We start from the raw sequence: 21,179 nt of genomic DNA, 5'->3' as shown, positions 1-21,179 counted from the left end.
AAGTATAGTATAAATATTTGGGGTGTGGCATTATGATCACAGCAGTCAATATTCAGCAATAAAAGGTCTAAGCAAATGGCAAGGTCCACGTGCTATCACTACAGATGGGGACAAATAGGTGTGTAACACAGGGGAGTTGGAGCCAGTCCAAATTGTACTTTAAGGGGTGATTCTAGCCCAAGATTTAAAAAAATCCAAGACTAAAGAAAAATATTTTCTTATGGTGTGTAACATCACAAGGCAAGAAGGTAGCCTGTGGTGCTCAAATGCTTCAAAAATGGCAGAAGAAAAGAAATGGCAAGGTCAGGAAGGGGTTATGGCAGTTTTCACCTGACCTGTCATTTCAGTAGCCAGCAGCCCTATTAGATCAGTCTAAAGCAGGGAGATCTAACATGAAAAATGTTAACATGACAGGGGTCTTTTTGTAGCTCAAAGGACACTGACACTAGCTGAAGACTTGCCAAATACATTTGCAGTAAGTTTTGTAATTAGACCATTTTTAAAAGTCAGGCACTCCACAAACAGTTGCCTTGAGAATATTTTTATTTTGCTCTTGAAAAGTGTCAGAATTGGAATCCAACCGCATTGCAGCAGCTTCTGTAGTGTTTATCAAATAAGTGTGATTCTGGGGGGAAAGTACTACGATTTCATAGATATTGTTTCATTTGCAGTACTGCACTAATGTACAGCATTTCCTTTATCTGCAGTACTTAGGCTTTCTGTAGAACTTAATTTATGCAAAGTGAGAGTATCAGTTTTCTTTGAGAACAAGGAAAAAAATTAGCACTGTCAAGTAAATTTGGAATCAGAACCAAATCTGATATGCTGGGAGGCTAATGAATTAACTTCCCGTTATTTCTTCCTTTACAAAGCAGGTACATAGAACCCCAATTCAGATCTGGACTGTGGCACTGGGACTGGTGCTGTCCTAAGTAGCTACCTTTAAGGAAATAAACTCAGAGCTAGTTCATGGAATTCCCAGTATCACACTTCCTATCTTGCACAGCCTAAATAGATATTTACATGACAGAATGACCACTGGGCCTCTGGAATGTGCTTCACAATAAAATGATTCAGATCATTAGGGGAATTTGTACATGTGAATAAAGTATTTCTTAATGTGAAGATAGGATAGTTGGTAAATATAGTCTTTAGATTACAAAGCCCTGGCCCCCTCTTTACATGAATGGGCTTAGTGTCTCCTGTAGGTATCTAAATTTTTTCTTTGCTCTTCTTTTGTGAATAGATTCTGCTATTGTCTACCTTTCTCTTCTATCAAACATGATCTATTTCCACTTTTTCATTCAGCTGTTCTTTAAAGGTTTGTTAAAACCTTTCCTAGATTCAAATCATCTTTTCCCCAGAGGGCAGAAGTCATTCATGTTTCATCAGAAACCCCACTAGGTAAAGAACACAACTAAAATAATGTCTAATCTATCTCACATATCCTGACCACAAGGTGGTACCCTGAGAGATAATCAAAGCAATATGGCTATTTCACGCCACAGCTTAAATAAACAAAATACATGTGAGAAGACATTTATTTAAAAATCCTACCATAAACAATTGAGCAGATCTCTAGATAAGTCTGAATGTGTAAAGAGGCTCTAAGACAGATAGGAAATGAATCAACTAAAATAATTATTTCATAGTCTACCTATCTTATATGCTCTTGTCAAACTAGCAAAAATAAATGTCACCGAGAGCTCTATGTGAGACTCAGCAATCAAAACTGACTGCAAGCTATGCAAGAGCATATTTTAACAGGAATTAATGGATGCATTCTGTGGTTTCGATATAACATCAGATGAGTGTGTTTCTCAACTTATAGTTTTAGTCATGGAGATGATAAAATTTAAAGTGACGTAGGTAAATTAGGGCAGTGGAAACATAACAAGATATATTCCTCCCCCCACCCCGGAAAAGATCAGTGCGGAATGCTTTCAATTCATTAGTGAAGACTGTCAGAATGTTTTTGTTCCTGGTGCCCTTGCTGAATTTAGTCGGTAGGTGTTTCACTTTCAGCTGGGCCCCTGATCAACCTTCGGATTCCCCTTTTCCCTGCAGGTCCTTTCGGCTTAGCAAAACTCTGTTTGTGCGCGTGTTGTTTAGGATGGACTTCTTCATAAAGGAAGTCAGCAGTTATCTCATCTCCATCATCTATTTCAATCTGAAAAGCAAGGGAAAGAGATATAATCTTATATTGAGAATATGTATTTACCTACCTAAAGATTTTTTAAATGCATAAATACAGATTATATATATCATTGCCTATTTCATAAAATCTTATGATACCCATGCATGAAAATTGTACCTGAGCCAGAAACAAAGAACTATATGCGGGCTCTTCTGTATGCTAATTTCTCTTGCTGCATTTGGACAATTGTATTTTGTCCAATTCCATGGAGATCAGGGATCCCAAGCCTATTGAAATCCATGGACTAGGGCATACTCAACTGAGAAGGAACTGTCCATTTACAATTTCATATATTAAAAAAGATCTTTCTGAGTGCTTGTTTGAACTACATTTTGGCATTCATATGCTTTCTCTGGCTTCAACAGTATACGATAGTATACAGAGTAATAAAATAAATAGAATAGGACACCACCAGAGATCTTCAGTTTTAGTGTTAAAATGTATTATATATATTTGATACCATCTTTTAGTTTTACTGTAAGCTGCTCTGAGCTGCAAATGGGCATGATATAAATATAATAAATTAAAATAAATTATATTTAAATATAAATTAAAATAAATAAAACTTAATGGAATAGCCAAACTGGTAATAAAAAATCTCCAGCAAAGGGGAAAGCAGATCACCTCGGAGGAGGACATCTAGAACGTGGGGGGTGCAATGCTCCAGAACGCCCAGCTTCCTACTCCCCCCTTCAAGTGAGGCTACAAAGTACAACCTCTGCAAGTACTACAGATCTGTGAAACCAAATGATAGTTTTCATTTCATTTATGAATTATCACTGGAAAAGTGAACATGGCCCTGCCCAAGCCTACACAGATAAGACTAATTGACCTGCCAGACATTAATAATTTAAGTCACTACATACACACTTGAATTGCATTTGTTGTCAACAATTTGATGATTTCCTCATTGCACATATAGAAACAATTGAATCCAGCAGCATGGAGTAGGTGATCTGTACGTACGAGGCATGAAAACTGAGACAGATTGTAGAAAAGTACAATCAGCTCCTAAGTACAGGACTTGAGGTAATCAAACCATATTAAGAAAGCATTCTCAGGCTTGGTGTTTTTCCAGCCAAAGCACATGGATCTACAAATGCTTCCACAAGCTTCTGCATGCTCATGACTTGCTATAGGACATATCCATGGATAGTAGTCACTGTGATGACTGTTTCTACAGAACATCATCAGCTATTGAGTTTATTCTGTGCAACAGAAAATTATATCCAGTTTGCCTTAAATTCTCAGACAAAAATGGATACTAAGAGCATAACAGGTGGCAGAGTGGTGGGAGACCCTGTTATACCAGCACTATACTCTCCATAAGACACAAAGCAGAGTGGAGAACATAGGGCTCATTTAATGGGGTTTTATACAACTGTCCTATCAATTCTTAACTTGGAAAATCTCTTTTTGAAGGTTGGTCAGAGAGTTTGGGAGTACCAGCAAGAGTTGGGTCTAACAGATGGTTTAGTGTAAGAGCTAGAAAACCTGTGTTGTGTCCTTACTTTTCGGATGATCTGCATCCACAGCTGTCCTTCTGCGATGTCCAAGAGAGGGCTCTTACAGCTAGAATATAACATCCGCTCTCGTATACTACACATATAGCCAGGCATAGAGTAGATAAAAACTGTAGAATGCAAGTGGTGAGAAGTTTTTTTTAAAAAAGCTTTGACAATATTTTATTTCCAATATAACCCAAAAAGGCCAGCCAGGAGAGGGGAGGGAGGGAGGAGGGGTGGCATGCAAGGGAGAGGAGGGAAGGGGAAGGGGGTCAATTTAGCATTATTGTATGCTGCTTTATATTCATGTCAAAAGCATTTTAAAAATTGGTGGATGCCATAGTGCGAAAGATTACACTGGTTGTATGTCGGAACAATAATCTAGCAACCCATTTAGAATAACTAAATTAAGTTGTGTGGCTCCTAATTCTCAAACACAAATAAACAAACAATTACCAAAACCAAGAAGCTTCTGATGAAACCCACTACCAAATCAAGAAACCAGGAATTATGGCATACCTATTGATTCCAAGTAGTCTCCTTCATGGGAATGTTTGTAGAGGAAAAAATGGTAACGTGCAGAATCCTTAGGAATCCTTTTTGGTAAGTCTTTCAGTTCAGTTGAGAGCGTGCTAGCCAGGACAATCATTTCATTTTTCATATCAATTTGCTGTTAACATAAATATTGATTAGTTTGAAAAATGTGCATGATATATTTGTGATTCAAAAAAAGAACTATGGGAAATAATTTAGGAAAACATTTTCAAAATTAAAGAATCATAATATTTCCAATGTAAAGGCTGTGATGCTGAAGAACATGTTGAGCACTATAAAGAAATTTCATCTTTACTATTTTCATCAGCAACAACTTTCCAGAGTGAGCTCATATACTTACCAATTGCACATAGTTCAGCTGTTTATTTTTCAGTTCCTCCAGTGCCTGGAGTGCTTCTTTTGCTATCGGAAATGCTACCCCTTGTAGAGTCTGATGTTTTGTATCAACACTGACTTCAGTTTGTACCTGGGAAACAACATCGAGCAGCATAGAAATGATCAAAATATAAAAACTTGTTTGTGTTTCACTCAATCCAAGTACTATTGCATTATTCGTGTTCTTTCTGAACTAGGTTGGTTTTTAAGAAACAATAACCTTCAACATAAACTGGCAACATCTGAAGAAGTGGGCTCCAGTCCTTCTATGTTGATCAGAAATATTTGGAACTGGCAAGTTAACCCAAAGCAGGCTTTGTCACCTCATTTTAAACTGTCTGGATGAAATGTTTCATCACTGACATGGGTTTGAAAGTTAAAAAATAAAATAAAACTTAGCCCTTTGCCTTAAGAGTGTGGTACCTCATTAATCTTGATTTGCCTAAGTTCTTCTTCTGCTGCAGTCAGAGGGGCAGGAGAACACTGAGTTACCAAATACTTTTGATATCCATTCAAAGAAACATCATCCTGAAAACAGAAATATCAGTTGTTTACATAAGCAATTTACTCACTCCCAGAATTTTCCACAGAAGTCTTCCAGTTCAACAAACTCACTATCTTCAATTACTCATAGAATTTGATTTCTAGATGTTACTTCAAATGGAATCCTGGCCAACTCATCCCTTTTAAAATACACACCTTGTTTGTTCCAAACACTTCATCTTTAATATGTCCGCCTCCAAATTCTTTCTTCAAAGTAGCTCGAGTAGCTGCATACAACATTTTTTGACGAACCTGATAGGTTATGAGGAAGACTGGTCATTATCTTGTAAACTGAACTGAATGGAAGTTACATCTATTGCTCAAAGTGCCATGCTCTATGGGTTGGATCCAAGGACTCCCTTCTGCAAAACAAGACTCTTCTTCTAAAAAAAGGAACTTTTCCTCCCATGGAAAAATACTCCCATTTCGAGGAGCAGAGTCTTTGGCTCCAACCCATTAGGTCCATGTTCCTACTGTGACACCTGGATATGTGTGTGAGAGAGAGAGAGGAGAGAGAGAGAGCGCTTTAACATTCTTATTTGCGTGGTGCCATCAACATGTATGGAAAACCGTGAAAAGCTACTTTGGCCTGGCAGAAAGAACAATGATGAAGCAGGGATTTAACTTTGCTCAGCAATGAGTTTGTTGATTGGCCTTGTACATCTTACCAACATCCTCAATTTTGCCATTTATGACATAAGCTTAATCGGCTGTTTCATTCCTCAGGAAAGGTCCAGGACAACCTTATTCTGTACCAAGGTAAAGAGATGCAGAACTAACCACTGTCTGGATGAAAGACTATGGGAAGCCTCATGCAAGCAATGCTGAACTTTACAGGGAAAGAATGGGTTAGAATACTTGATGTCTGACAAGTCCATAAGTGAGAGAACACAAATGTCTACAAGAGGGAGTTTGCTACTTACCTTAGATACATTTTTGGGAGGTAAGATTAGGAGGCAGGAAGAGTTAGGTGTGTCCTAAGAGGGAGCTCCAGGTGAAAGACTAGCCAGGAAGGCCAATTGGAACTGACTGACAGAGCAGGAGTAGCACAGTAGCAAGAGTGGAGGTCTCAGGAAGAGATGCAGAAAGAGAGAAAAGGCGAAAGAGTATAGTAACCATGAGGTCTATTGTAGTCAAACCATTGTAGTAACATTTTGCATAGGGAGTGAAAGGAAGTCAGAAAAAAGGCGCAAGGAAATTTGTCATTTTATCTAGCGGACAAGCTAGACAGTTTTTGCAACAGAACTTCGGACATGGATGAAAGGACCAGATCAAAGTGCTATGACAATGAAAAAGGCTGTAACAAGGACATAATAAAAAGATGGTGAATTGAAACTTGCTAAAATTGATAAAGCTATAAAGTGTAAAGAAATGTGTAAGTATCTGATAATTCCAGAAAGTAAAGGATGAAGACAAATGAGACAAGGCCAAATAACTTGATTAACAAAATGGATGGTAACAGCTGAGAGAAATGGAGAATAAACAGCAGGAAGAAGGAAGATGGAAGTTCTTGGACATTCTGAGTCCCAAATGTCAGCAAGCTACTTCAGAGAAACAGCTAAGCTTGAATGGAGGGATAGGGAAGAGAGAGAGATACGTGTCTTGACCATAATATCTGAAACTGCTAAGTAACATGGGGAAAAGTTGCAGATAACCAATACTGAGCCCAAAAGAAAGGAGGAGGGGTGAAAAGACCTGAGAGAATGGTCATTGAGGTCTTTCATATCTGGCATGTGAACTGCACAGATAGCTCCTTCTATGCTATTCTAAAGGGCAGAGATCTAGTAAGGTACTATAGAGAAGAAACATTTGGAAGTCTGGGAAACTATATGACCCACTTGTCAGGGATGACTGTCAGTAGCTTCAACAGTGACCTAGCCCTGAACTTAAAACTCTCTGGCCTGTATCCAGCCATGTTCTGAAACCTAACAGAAAATTAAGTTTACTTAAAAGGATTGCTTTTTGTCAATTCCCCCTAACCCCTGACTATGCTGTTTCTGAGGGTCCACAAACACTCGGGAAAAATATCAGGGGGCTCAGTGGGTAGGAACTAGGGCTGAGTAAAAATTAGTAATCCCTCTTAAGAAAGCTGAAGTGCCATTAAGTTTCATTTTTTGAAACACTACCATCAAAAAGAATAAAAAAAAATACCAATTAAGTATAATGTCAAAAGATTTACCATTTAGGTTAAAATCCTAAGCATTTCTAATTTTGAGAAAAATTCACTCACCAAAACATCTATATAAATATAAATCTACTGGGATATTTAGCTTGAGTTTCAGAAATTGGACTGCAAATATTTCCCACTCCCTTTTGCCTAAAGTATTATGTTTTCAGATCTTATGGCTGTCAATACCACAAACCTGTGGACATTTCCTACCCAGCAGGGTGCTTATTATTAAAAGAAAATCCATGTAACTTGCCCTACCAATGTACATCTAATGTCTACACACACCACAGTTCTGTGGAAAAGAACAAAAGGTAAGTGTTGGGGTAAGTGTGCCTATTTGTGAGTGAATAACAAGTGCTTAAAATATAATTGATTTAATTTGGTTACTTACAGGAGAATGATCTGGGGACCAGGCAATAAAGATCCATTCATATCCTTGGGCATTTTGAGAATCTAATCTGTACAATATGTAACATGGCTGCTTGTCTTCAAGGAGTGGGAGGACAAAGAAATCGTAGTCCTTTTCCCAGGATTCACCAGGTTGTTTATCAGATCCCACAATAAGCATTTCTGTAAATATTTAAGTGTAGTTAAGGTACTGCTGATGACAACCAAAAAAGGGAATTATAGCTCACTACAAATCTGCTCAAAGACCTATAGTGAGATAAATATGAGATTTAAGACAGAATAGAAGTGACAAATAATGATCAACTTGAAGTGCACAATGGAAAGACAAAAAAGTCTAAACTTTTCCTGGCAAAATTGTATGAAATTATTAACAGTGCAACCCTAAATAGAGTTATACCCCTCTAAACCAATGGGCTTAGAAGAGTCTAACTCTGCTAACAATTTTATTGTCAACTAGCAGGGCCCGGCCACACGTTGCTGTGGCTTATTGTGGTGAAATGGGAAAGGAACAGTAGCAGCAAATCAATTGCAGAGGCCGGCAGTACATGCTCATGCAAACACGCAGCCTGATACTGTGCGATGTCATTTATGTGTGTGCTGCATTCCTTGGGGAGGGGGTGGGAATGGAAAGGTACCCCTCACACACATCTAGGCTGGCTGGTTATGATCCTTTACCTGGGAGTAAGTTTGGTTGGTGGCAATGGGTGCCGCTTCTGAGGAAGGGGCGCGACACAGCCATTCAAAATATGTCACAGTTGCTTACTCCTGAGTAATGCGTGCTTTGTTTTCTTAACTGTAACCGTGGTATTCAGGGAATCTAGGGTGCCTGGCCCCTCCCTCCCGTCCCTTGCATGTCGCCCCTCACTCTCTTCCCTCCCTCACTTCTCTTCCCTTGCATGCCACCCCTCCCTCCCTTCCCTTTCCCTCCGCTAGGGTGGGTGGGCCATATCAAGATGCTGGGCCCCCTGCCTCCCCTCCCTTGCATGCTACCCCTCACTGTCTCTTCCCTCTCACTTCTCTTCCCTTGCATGCCTCCCCCTCCATCCCTTTCCTCTCCCTTCCTCTCTTCCCTTGCATGCCACCCCTCCCTCTCCCTCCCTTCCCTCTCCCTCGTGTGTATGTGTGTGTATGTGTTTCACTTCCACTCAAGTTACTGCCTATGTACTGTTTCCACTGCTCATATCTGGCCATCTGAGCGAACATTCTAAGCAGCACGAACATTCTAAGGGTGACAGTTACACACAGGCAGTTGCATGTCCTTCACCATGGAGCACCAGGAAAAAGGCGTTTTACGTGGGCCAGGTGTGAAATTTCAGGTATGTTAACATCTAAAAACACTCTCGCCTGGCTGACTATAGTGGCTGGGAATTTTCAGAGGAATTGGCCCAGCAGTTACTGAGTTATACTATCATCAACAAAAACACTGTTAGCTTTTTATATAGATAGATGTAGTAGTGATACAATTCAAGAAATAGAAGATTTTGATCATGAAGAATCAAATATTAGGCATTCTTAAATTGACTTATCTTTCCCTCATCTATGGAACATTCTAGGAAAGACATGTGTGTGTGTTAAACACGTACCATTTTCAATAACTATTTTTAACAATCTGTATTGTCCATTTCGGGCTCTTGCAAAAGTCTCTTTGACATCTTCACTAGCTGAAAAAGGAAAAAAGAGAAGATTTTTTGAAATTTAGTTTTTTTTATAAAAACCATTCCTTTGAATGAGAAAAAGCCAAAACAATCAGATAAATCTTTGGTGTTTTTCACACAGGAACATGTTTCCCTGCCCCAGTACAGCCACCCCATCCTTCTTTGGGCCACTGCGGCTTTTTCAATTTTTCAAACAGTCAATTTCATATCATCATTGCAATGTTTCCTTTTAACAATAAGTGTAGATTCCATGAATCCCAACTTTCATTTTTTAAAATAGTTGTCTCCTGTTGTGGAGATATGCTTTCCCCATTGCATCTTCAGAATGAAAAGAATGAGAGATTTACTTTTTGAAAATGAAAGCTGAGAATTCACAAAACCTATGATACTTATTGTTCTAACCATATAGTGATATAATCATATGAAATAGATTATTTTAAAAATAAATCTGGAGAAAACAAGGATAAGGGATAGTGGCCCCCTTGGGTCAGAGAAAATGACTGGCATGTGAGTGGGAAAATTCAAACTCTTCCTACACACACAGCAGCCTATACTGCAACCTTTCCCAAAGTGTTGGAGAAAAGCAGGTTTGAGAAAGACTGGAGAAAAGACAGAGAAACCCCCAGAGATATATAAGCACACCACAATGGTACGGGTAAGCATAAAATAAACTTGCTTTCCAACAGCACTGAAAACAGTACAGGTAACCTATTTGGAAGACTCTTTCAATACAGAGAAGGAGAAAGGTCAAGGGCTAGTATGTGACTGCACAAGAAAATTATCTAACTTTCTAATCCTCCGTGTTCTGCAGACACTTGAAAAGGTAAACATTCATCTGTTCTAGATAGGTCTTGGATTACAGCTTTGTTGACAGGTTGAGTTTCTTGCTTTATTGTCAGAAACACATAAGAGTTATTCAGATTTCAAATAAGCCAATTTGCAGGAGGCTGTGAATTTAGTCAATGGAGCTGAGAGTGCAACTCGTGTTAAACCAGAGATCCAAACACGTAGCCATTCCAAGAATCCTGGGCTTGGAAAATACCTGCTTCATCTGTAAAGTTCACTGTCTGGAAGGTGAAGAATGTAAAGGGGGTAGTATGCAAAAGTTAATTGGTTGGTTAGTAGATTAATTTTAGTTAGTCTTAACTTTTGCCAGGCAATCACAATACACTTATTGACCAATCCAAGGTCAAGTAACTGCAGAAATGTTATAGAGCCACCATTAACTCAGTTGTTCACTAGAAATGTCCCATTAATTTGCTTACCAGTAGAACAAAAAATTACCAGTGCAATCCTACAAAACACTTTCCTGGGAGTTAGACTTACCGAATAAACCTTTGTATTGTTGAATAGTACACTGGGTTTTCAGGCATGGGAGCACTGTCGGTTAATTGCATGATTTCCCTTTGAGGGAAAATCTGGAAGCCATATCACTCCTCTTCAGAAATCGCTAGAAATTATATGGTAAAACCTATAGAGAACTGAAATAACTTCTAGGTTTTCCTTGAAGTGACGTCACGCCATTGCCTGTGGCATGGTCTGGCATCTGATGGCTCAGATAGGGGCAGAAAGCAACATCACCTGAATCACTATGCCATTTTTAGGGAAAACTCAGAAAAGTTATAAGAAAAGTAGGGATCACTGGGAATTCTATGGGTTTACCACAGTTTCTGGGCCTTGTGACCCAGGTGCCACTTGCCTCAGTCATGTGGGGGGCACATTCAGCCCCTCCTTCCCCCCTGCATCCCCACCCATCAGCCTTCGTTCGCCTGCCACCTCACTCAGCTTGCCGCCTCGCCTGGTTCACCATTTGCCGCTTTGCCTGGACTACCATCTTGCTGTCTTGCCGGGCCTCACCTTGCTGCTTGCTGCCTTACCCAGCCCACTGCCTTGTCTGTCCTGTCTCGCATGGCTCGCCGCCTCACACGGCCCACTACCTTGCCTGGGGAGTGCAGTTTTGGGGGAGGGTGTAATATCAGAGCTTGCCCTGGGAGCCGTTTTCTCATGGTACAGAACTGTAAGGTCACCTCAGCAGAAGTTATTGCCTCAGTTTGTTTTATTTATTGTAGATTATTTCTTGGAACTAAAGAACATAGAAGTAATTTTTTATTTTATTAAATATAACCTGGAATCCCCCACTAATAATTTCCTCAGAACCACATAGCTGCTTTAAAGCTCAGACACACTATTTCAGGGGAAAATATAAAGGGGGTTGGAATTAAATTCCTGGTGGCAGCGAAATACAGATGGAGAAGAAAGGAAGAAATAAACATTATTTTGCACTTACTATGTTTATTTGTAAAGAGATAAGAGTGGGCATCTTAGTGGGTTTTTTTTAATTTTTTCCCTCCCACCAGCTGCTAGATCAGTGGTAGGAAACAGGAGGTGGGGTGGGATAGTCTCCCACTAGAAATCTGGGAACCCTGATAGAATATCAGCACGTAGGACAGTGGAGTATGAAATCTTCCGAAGGCAAAGAATTGTACTAAAAGTTTAAAGCGATTTTGTTATTTAAAAAAAAAACAGGATTGACATTGAATTGAGTTAAAAAACCAGAAATCATCTAAAAATCACAATAATGGATATATTAAAAATTACAATAAGTAAAATATATATTTTAAAATAAAAATACATTACAAACATTTTCCTTCACTATTTGGCTAGGGTGTTCAGCCAAACTGCTCTTACTACTTACTTGAGTTTTTGACTCTTTTAAAAATCTCAAATGTGTTCTCTTTGGTCTCAGTTGTATGGAGATGATCTTGTTGGCTTTACAAACCAGCCATTACAGGCTGATTTTATGACAGTGTTCTTGACAAGCAATTGTCTTTTACCTGAACCTACTTCAAAGGGCTGTTGTCAGGCCAACTACTAAGCTGAAAAGGAAACAGCCTAAAACAAATGCCCCTCCAAGCATTTTAACTGGTAAATAGCAGCCAACCAGGCACCTCAGCTCAGAATGAGACTAAAATTAATACAAAGGAGTTTAAACATTAACATTAACCTCACTTAGTCCCCAAACTGGGTGCTAACTAAACACACATTCAGGCAGACAAGTTCCACATAATTACCAGCCACTTTGAGCTCCTGTTGACTATCTAGTGCAGCTTCCCAGGTCCCTTCTCCAAGGTGGCCCCTTGGCTACTCACACAATCCCAGGATCTGTACAGCACACCCATCTTTTCACCTGTTGAGCTTTTATCAGAAAACCCCCATATTGGGTTCCCATCCTAGCCCAATTAGACAAGAGCATTCAGGTGAACTGACTGATATTAAGCTATGCACCCACTGATTCAGCAAACGTCAAAGAGTTGGCCAAATGGTCACTCCTTAACCTCCCACTCCCCATGAACAGAAGTTGGGCAAAAACCCAGGAGCAGATTTCACACCTGCACTCCAACCATTGGACATGCAAGGCCAGTTGGTCCCCTATGTTAATCACAATACTAGAAACTACTTGCATCTCCTTCATACTTTACAAAATATCTTAACAAAGCAATGCTTAAGAAAGGACAGGCAAACCAGGAAGATTTCCTTTGGCTAAAAGGAAACTTTGTGATAAACTGTAACATAGGGAGATCTACAGGTGCTACCTGGAGGTTGGCAATGCTACTTCCAGCACAGTCATATGCACGGCTGTTAAAAGGCACTTTACTCTCAAGGAAGTCTGCATGTAAGACTGATGCCTTGGCTGACTGCTTCAGTGGATGGTGCAAATTTGAAAATCAATAAATTAGCCATACACAGCAGTTTAAACAACAACAAAAATTCTTGTTGGGTCCAACCGATAGAAAAAGCACAGGTATGTTCCTGAGTGATAACCAAAGAAACTGTCTGCTGATGGAGAGCAAGTCAGATTTGCAAGATGTGCTGCTGGAATAACAGTGGAAAAGTTCCTCCCTTTCTTTTAGCTATTTCCTGGAATAAAGGCAGGCCTTTGCTTCTTGTAGAGAGCCCAATAAGGTAACTGTGCCTGATCTTGATGCAGCTGCCAAAACAACATACCCTACTGTGACTGTATGGTTTATACAAGAGTTGCCCTGCTGAGACTATGATCAAAGGCCAAATTCTACAAGGCAGACTGCTATTGTAGCAATGTTCCTGTGTCTTTAATACGCCCCCCCCCCACCCTGAATCTTTTTCCTTACTGCATCCTGCCCTCCCCAAACGTCCAACTTTTACACTTCTGCCTACTTATCCAGAAGCTACAAATTTCGTTTTCGGTGTCAAACACACCCGGTTCACTTTCTGGAGTCTCACCCAGGTGACAAGAAATGGGGTAAACGAGACTCGTGCGTGTTTACTGTGGGAAGTTAGTCCTGCTGGGATGATCCCCGATTAAGCCTCCTTAGGCTCCAGTTGTTACTTAGCCAGACGGGGAGTTTCGGGTCCACGATGCAAACGGCCCCTCACTTAGCCGTTCACTTCACACCTGAGGAGTCTGCTGAGCACAGCCTGGGAAGCCGCTCCAGATTTCCCCGGGCTATTCAGCAGCATGTCGATGACGGAGCGAGCAGGCAGGTGCAGGCCGAAAGAGGCCACCGCGAGCCTCCCGGGTCTGAGCGATGCCATCTGCTGGCATTAGACTTTGCATTCTTTCTCTTTGGAGCCTACAGGACTCCACTCCAGCGTCCCAGGCCACAAAGTTGTGTGGCTATTGGTCAATATCTTTAAAGGAAAGGTGCCGAGGCTCAAGCCTGCCCAACTGAAAGCCGAATCTTCAAACCTGCCCGCTCCCCACATTCCCCGCAAAGTATGAACCTCAAGTATGCAAGGAAAGGCACCCTGTACATACTCAGATGCATAGTTTCTTTTATCGAGGCATCACGTGGCGAAATAGGTGCCGGAGCAGAGAACTCCGATCCAGCCCTTCAAAGAGGGGAATCAAAAGTCTTCCCAGGTCTCCAAAGCGCCCAGCCAGGAGTTTTGATGCCGGAAGTTTGGCCCGCCACCGGCCAGTTTCCAACTCCTAGTAGGGCACGGCGCAGGCAGGCAGGCGCCCGGGTGAGCAGCTGGGGCAGCTCGCGGGGCCACAGGGGAAAGTAGGACAAAAGGGGCAAGGAAGGAGGAAAGCCTGGAGCCACGGATCTCCCCGAGAGGTACCTTGGATGCCGGTCTGGTGGGACATGGCGCTGAGCAGCCGTGGAAGCGCAGCCTCTGGCTCGGGCAACCGTAGTAGGGACCGCACCACTGCAGACCGGCCCGGGAAACTCACGTGACGCATCGCCGCCACTCAGCAACTCTTATTCCTTAGCCGGGCCGGCTTCTCCTTCCGGCCAGGCTGCTGCGCCAGGATTAGGTTGGGAGCCGGAGGCGTCGGCGTCGCCTTGTGCAGCCGTAACACGCAGGCAGCGTTTAAGCGGCATCAAATAATCCATCTGTGCTGGCTGGAACGAAGCCGCTGTAACTTCCAAGTAGCGGAGTTTAGGGTGCAAGAGGGATAGCTGTGGCAACAAAATCAAATAGGGATTTTGGGAAACCTCGGAGATCCTAGGGACCAGGTAAAAGCTGGATCTAGATGATTTTAAACAGCTCCTCATGAATTCGTGTGATTTTTATATTGGGAATAAATGAAACTACCATGATACTGTAGAGCATTTCATAGTCTATTGGCAGAACCACAAAAATAACACATCCAATGTTTCGTGGTGCTAAAGGTTCCCGAGGAGATGTTTGAAGATGTCAAGTTCTATACTGTGGGATACATAAACACCCAGGTAGTCGTCCTTAGTTTTGCTAATCTCCCTACTTTACCGGACAGTGGCCCTTTCTACACCCTGCCACAAAGATCCGCTCTTTACCTGTAGGATCTTCCAATTCCTTGTGCATTGACAGTTGCCATGATAGGCAGACTGAAGCCTTCCACGGGCCCTCCAGGAGCCTCTCAGCCTGACCCCGCAAAAGCCAAAGATGAGGCAGCAGGACCGGCGCTGATGGAGGTTGAGTGGGGGGAGCAGTTCCCCCACGGTGCGGCGACCTGCCCGGTGGCTGGTGGCTCCCCCTGTGCTGGGGCTCCACTTGCCGGCTGAGCTGCTCGCCGCGGCTACAGGCTGGCTCCCCCCAAAAGGAGAAGATGAAGAGTTGGATTTATACATCCATTTCTCTCCTGTAAGGAGACTACTTTCCCTTCCCTCCTCACAACAAACACCCTATGAGGTAGGTGGGGCTGAGAGCTCCAAAGAACTGTGACTAAACCAAGGTCACTCAGCTGGCATGTGTTGGAGTGCACAAGCTAATCTAGTTAACCAGACAAGCCTCTACAGCTCAAGTGGCAGAGCAGGGAATCAAACACAGTTCTCCAGATTAGAGTGCACCTGCTCTTAACCACTACACCACGCTAGCTCCAGAGAGGCTGGGGAGGGCAGGAGCCAGCCTGCCACTGTGGCGCCCTACCCCCCTGGCCTCCCTGCAGGCCAGCTCCTGCCCTCCCCAGGCCCTGGGGAGGGCAGAAGCTGGCCTGCAGGGAGGCTGGGGGGCAGGGCTCAGTGGCGGGCCGTCCCTGGAGCCCAGGAGCTGTCCTGTCACTGCAGTGCCCATCCGAGCCATCCCCAACCCCACCCTCCCTGCTGGCTCCTGTAAGTGGGGTGCAGGGAGCCAGGCGGGGGGGGGGGGTAGCTGGTCATACCCCCAGGTGCCATTTAGACCCAGTATGCCACTGCATGTTCTAAACACTTAGGGGGGAAAGAGTTTTGGGAGCTGGTGACCATTAACCTGGCATGCATCTCTTTTCTGTCCCCAGCCTTGTGCTTTCCTGAGGTGCCGCAAGCCTTGGAGCAGGCTAGAGTTCAATGGGTCAGAGGGAAAAAGGACAGACTATTCTCCCCTTCCCTGTCACTTTAAAACTGGGAGCTGTGTTATGCTTGGCTTTGCCAGACACCATGAGTAGAACCTGAAGCTTCATCTGATAGACTTGGCCTTCCCCAGAGGGTCTGATTTTACACCTTGGGAAGAGGGGCAGCAAGAGCAAAGGAGGACCTCTTCCTGAGCCGGAGTGAGGGGAAACTATGCTCAGGGCACGTGCATGCCCTGTGCCCCTGCCACAGCGTCACCCATCCCCACCCTGAACGCCCATGCCACACCCCCTTGACAGCCCGGCCATGCCTCCGCTGCTGCTCTGCCCGGGGCGTTGCGCCCCCACCCTCCACCCCATGGGCGCTAGCTACACCACTGACCTGTTTAGCACATTATGTACCATAACTTCTCTTCTGACTTATAAATCAATGACCTCCAAAACATCCTCTCATTAACAGCCTTGCTCAGATCCTGCAAACTAAGAGCCATAGCTTCCTTTATTGAGTCAATCTATCTCGTGGTGGGTCTTCTTCTTTTCCTACTATCTTCAATGTTTCCTAGCATTACTGTCTCGTCCAGTGAGTCTTTTCCAGTGACTATTAAGTACAGTAGCTTAAGTTTAGTCATTTTTAGCTTCTAGCATAATTACCAGATAAAGATTTTACTTGGGTTGTACTTTATTAGGCTGCAAAGTAGAGTGAGATGTGTTTGGCGTTTTCCAAGTCAAAATTATGTGTGCTATATTTTTAAAAATGTCCAGAAAAAGGCTAGACTGAAAAACTTTCTCCTTCGGTGGTTTTTTTATATGTGCAGAGGGGTTGAGGGAATATTCAAACATTACAGACAGATAAAATAATATAGACATGTAATTATATATTAACAATGGGGTGCTGTGTGGTTTCCGGGCAGCCTGGAAACCACACAGCACCCTAGTGATTCTGGTCATGAAAGCCTTCGACAATATATATATTAACAGTTCATAGAAGTCAAAATATTTTTTCTACAATTTAAAAGAGTTATTGATTATATATGTTGATTATATATGCATATATAAAGAAAAATATGTATATAATATGTAGTGGGAGTTATTTTGCCCTTGAAAAAAATGTAGATCCAGTCTTGTGTCCTGGCACAGATCATTCCCCAGGGCGATGAAAGCCTTTTCAGTTCCATATCCAGGCCTGAAACCCGATTGGAAAGGATTTAAACTAAACAATCCGCAAATGCGACCCTCGCTTTAAAGAGTAACAAGACTGTAGATCCCGGACCCAGGGACATTACAGGGAGAAGTCTAAGTAAACATGAATGGAGTCGGGCTGCAGGGGGGGAAAGAAAGCGATCAGCCTGGGCGGGGGGTGGGGGGTGGGCGGCATTCCTAACAAATTCCGGGAGCTCCTTCGCGGATTCAAGCCACCGTTGCCGTGATGCCTGCAAGTTCCCTTTTCCCTAGGGCGCTGGAAATGAAGCTCCTCCATGATTCCCCCGCTAGTTTCTTTCGCTGAGGCCTGGAAAGAGAGAGAAGCGGCAGCACGGATCTGCCTGCAGGAACTCGGATTCCGGTCGCAGCCGGGCTTGTCGCAGCCGGGGAGCCATCGATCGCAACCGGGGCGGCCGCTGCTGATGACAGCCGGGAAAACCCGCTAAGGTCAGCGCAGCCCCGGCAGCCGCGAGCAGGGCGTGGGAGCCTCGTGGAAGTTCGCCGGGTTGTATTTATAGCAGGCGGTGGAAACAGGACCGTGCTGTGCCCAAACTCGGCGAGGAGAGTCGAGAAGAGGGATCCGTGGCAAAGCGAAAGGTGGCTGCTGGTTGCGGTGAGTAAAGTGCGTCGCCTTTGTAAAGATCGTCCTCCGTCAGCCTCCCCTTCCCCCCATCACGCGCGATAGCAGCGTGTGAAAGAAGCTTCAGGAGCAACCGGCACAACCACAGTAGGGAGAGATGGGTTTAAAGGCTGTTTAAAGGCTGGACTCAATATCTAAGATGGGACCCGCTGCAGCGCCCACTGTCTGTACTGGCGGTGAAAGGGAACTCAACGCAGGCTCTCTTCTCAGTCAGATAGGTTGTGCGTGGGGTCATTCCGTGTTAAAAAAAGGTTATATTTCCTCCCTCTCCAAGGGCAGCATCCTTAGTCCTGCCTGCCTGTTTGTATTTCTCTCCCCCCCCCCACCCCGCCCCCCTATGTTTATCAGACTCTGTTTATCAGACTCTGTGAAAAGGAGGATGGATCCCTTTTCTGTAAACATGCAAGTGTGGATGGGAAGAAATTCTGTCATGAATATTTTTCTTTTAATTTCTCAAGTCCTTTTAAGAAAACAGGATGGTTTATCAAAAAAGCACCAATTTGTAGTTTTGTAAATAGACTTCAAATATACTTCAGGTTATACCTTGAAACTACAGCATGAACAGGCTTGTGTCCTTTTCATGGAACAGTTTGCTTAGTTTTAAAATTACTTGAGGTTTCCTAAATAAACTTGGGCTGCAGTGCTAACTGAACTTCTGTGAAAGTGGCTTTCATATGTATATATCAGTGTGATGCGTTTCCTATGAATTTTGTTTAGTAAACATGCTTAATGAGTAATTCCAGTTGGCAACATTAATGTCTATCATGACCTTTATACTATAGCTGTTGAAATGTTTGTCATTCTGTTAACAATGGGCCAAAAAACAAATGACATTTCCTTATATGAAATCAGACCACTTTATCTCTCTACTGTCTGCTATTGCTGGGAAGTCAGTCAGGTCACTCAACTTCCTTTAAATGGTGATACCAGGATCTTGTGGATTAGAAACATGTTCTTTGAGCTATCGCTCTTCAGTCCTTAAGCCTTTCTTTCTTTAGGTAGGAAGCACTTTGGTGTAGGAAGTAATGGGAATCCTGTGTGTGTGTATTTACACACGCAAATGAAAATAACAGAGTGTAGAGTGGTGTGTGTGTGTGTGTGTATTCTGGTGCACCTGTCACCTCTATTATCTCAGTTAGAATTCCTGCAGCTTCCTGTATAGAAAAGCTTTCAGTAAGAAAATCTGGACGTAAAGAGTCCCTTTGACATTTACATCAGTTATTTAGGAGACTGTTTACTTTTGCTTAACGTTTTGGTAACTTTTATAAAATGTTGTTTTGCAGAAGTTTAGGCATACACCCCAGCTGGTTTGCCTCCCTTTGTAGCTTATTGGTCATTATGAATCCATAATTATAGACAAAACTTAACTTGGCTAAATTTTTTACACAAAATGATCATGTGAGGAAAATCAGGATGCACCTATACACAGTATTCTGTCAAATATGAGTGTTGGACATTTAAAGGCAAATTTAGACACAGCTGAAAGTACACATCAGCTCAGCCTTGGAGTGCCCCCCCCCCCCTCCTATGGCACACAGTCAGGAACACTGAAAACAATCAGAGGTGCTAAGTTTAGCAGGGAAAGTATTGTAATGTTTCAGGAAGATCCTTTCATGGTCTATAATTATCCAATTACCTTCCAGGCAGTTTTAAGAAGCTTTCTATTTATTGAATATTAAGAGCATTTTCATACTTATGGCTTAAAATTACCTTGGCACTGCACTCTGTCACTGTTCTAAGAATGTCTAATCATTGTTGACACATAAGTTTTTATTGAATTTTTATTTTTCTTAATTTATAACTCACTCCTAGAGCTGAAGAAAATTTTGTTGAGGCCTGATCTAATCTACAGAATTTGTGTTTTTCTTCTGCATGCAGGGGCTGAGAAGTTGGAAGATGGCCAAGGACTTCCGCTACTACTTTCAGCATCCTTGGTCCCGTTTAATTGTAGCTTACCTGGTTATCTTCTTTAACTTCTTAATATTTGCTGAGGATCCAGTCTCTCACAGCCGAACAGAGGCCAATGTTATTGTTGTTGGCAACTGTTTTTCGTTTGTGACAAATAAATACCCGGAGGCAAAAGGCTGGAGGTTTTTAAAAGTCTTCCTTTGGCTACTGGCGATCCTCACAGGAATGATAGTTGGCAAGTTCCTCTTTCATCAGCATCTGTTTGGTAAGTAATGTGCTCAAAACTTTTTCTATTACTGATGCAATCATTTTACACTTTGAGGATCAAAATGCTAATAATAATGACTGTTCACCAGTGGCGTACCACTAATGAGGACATGGGGTATCCCATGTCCCCAGGTGCACCCTGTTTTATCATGAGGGGGCGAGGCGCTGGGCGCTGGCTGGGTCCATGCACCCAGCCTCTCCCACAGCCCAGCAACTCGGTCGGCATCAGGTGCCTCCCCATCGTGCTGGGGTGCCACTCGCCAGCTGAGTTTTTTGCCGTTACTGCAGGCCGGCTCCCACGCTCCCAGGGAGGCCAGGGAGTATAGGAGCCAGCCAACCATTGCGGCACCCATCTGAGCCACCCGCCTGGGCCTCTCACTGCCAAGCCCTGCCACCCTGGCCTGGCTTGCAGGGAGGCTGGGAGTTGGGGCTCGGTGACACCCGCCTGGGCCACCCGCCATTGAACCCCGCCCCCGGCCTCCCTGCAGGCCAGCTTCTAGGGAGGGCAGGAGCCAGCCTGCAGAGAGACTGGGCTCAGTAGCAGGCCGGCCCAGGTGCTGGCCTGCCACTGCCACACCTGTCCAAGCCACACCCCCAGGCCCCACTCTCCCTCAGCCTTCCTGCTGGCTCCCGTAAGGGGGAGGGGGTTGCAGGGAGCCAATCATGCCCCAGATGCCATTTAGGTCCGGTACGCCACTGCTGTCCACCAGAGTGGCATTCAACAGAGGTAATGGCTTATTTTTCTTGTAATCAATATGATGTCTGGCCTCCTTGGAAACATCAGTTTTTAACAAGTCTTTGAAATGGGAAGAAAGGAAGATAGAATTAACTTTAGACACACAGTATATTTTCTTTCCCAATTGACTTAAGGATGGCTTGTTTTGAAACAGCATTTTTTATCATTACAAAGTGGTTGTAATTCTGTAGTCTGAATTTTTTATAAATGCATTTTGAGTTCACTTTCTT

The 21,179-nt window shown here is 43.2% G+C and overlaps 2 protein-coding genes across 3 annotated transcripts in view; one reads left to right on the top strand and one right to left on the bottom strand.

The window, feature by feature from the left end:
• Positions 1-1,527: 1,527 nt before the first annotated feature.
• TWF1 (twinfilin actin binding protein 1) lies at positions 1,528-14,656 on the bottom strand. Of its 2 annotated transcripts, none has more exons than XM_048502297.1 (9): positions 14,512-14,656; positions 9,337-9,414; positions 7,737-7,915; positions 5,332-5,427; positions 5,056-5,160; positions 4,598-4,723; positions 4,222-4,372; positions 3,709-3,830; positions 1,528-2,170 (listed from the first exon to the last, which is right to left on the bottom strand). In XM_048502297.1, exons 1-9 carry the CDS (start codon positions 14,630-14,632, stop codon positions 2,000-2,002), a joined length of 1,149 nt encoding a protein of 382 aa, XP_048358254.1. In that variant the 5' UTR covers positions 14,633-14,656; the 3' UTR covers positions 1,528-1,999. The 2 variants fall into 2 exon arrangements, with proteins under 2 accessions (XP_048358254.1, XP_048358255.1); XM_048502298.1 differs by lacking the exon at positions 14,512-14,656 and adding an exon at positions 14,204-14,335.
• Positions 14,657-17,578: 2,922 nt separating this feature from the next.
• The window catches only part of TMEM117 (transmembrane protein 117), a 225,026-nt gene continuing 221,425 nt past the window's right edge, over positions 17,579-21,179 (top strand). Inside the window, exons 1-2 of the mRNA XM_048501236.1 lie at positions 17,579-18,011; positions 19,917-20,211. Of these exons, the coding sequence (XP_048357193.1) occupies positions 19,935-20,211 (277 nt within the window). The 5' untranslated portion in view covers positions 17,579-18,011; positions 19,917-19,934. The remainder of the gene's footprint in view (positions 18,012-19,916; positions 20,212-21,179) is intronic.

This window comes from Sphaerodactylus townsendi, linkage group LG06, assembly GCF_021028975.2.
Source record: "Sphaerodactylus townsendi isolate TG3544 linkage group LG06, MPM_Stown_v2.3, whole genome shotgun sequence".
Taxonomy (NCBI): Eukaryota; Metazoa; Chordata; class Lepidosauria; order Squamata; family Sphaerodactylidae; genus Sphaerodactylus; species Sphaerodactylus townsendi.
Note: the sequence above shows the minus strand (reverse complement) of the source record. Positions and strands in the feature narration are given on the sequence as shown.

Excerpts from the sequence above, each read along its gene's own strand:
- TWF1 (XM_048502297.1), bottom strand. The coding sequence starts at position 14,632 with ATGCGTCACGTGAGTTTCCCGGGCCGGTCTGCAGTGGTGCGGTCCCTA. Across the intron at positions 9,415-14,511 it reads CCACCAGACCGGCATCCAAG|CTAGTGAAGATGTCAAAGAG; the intron begins GTACCTCTCGGG and ends TTCCTTTTTCAG. Across the intron at positions 7,916-9,336 it reads AAAAATAGTTATTGAAAATG|AAATGCTTATTGTGGGATCT; the intron begins GTACGTGTTTAA and ends AAATATTTACAG.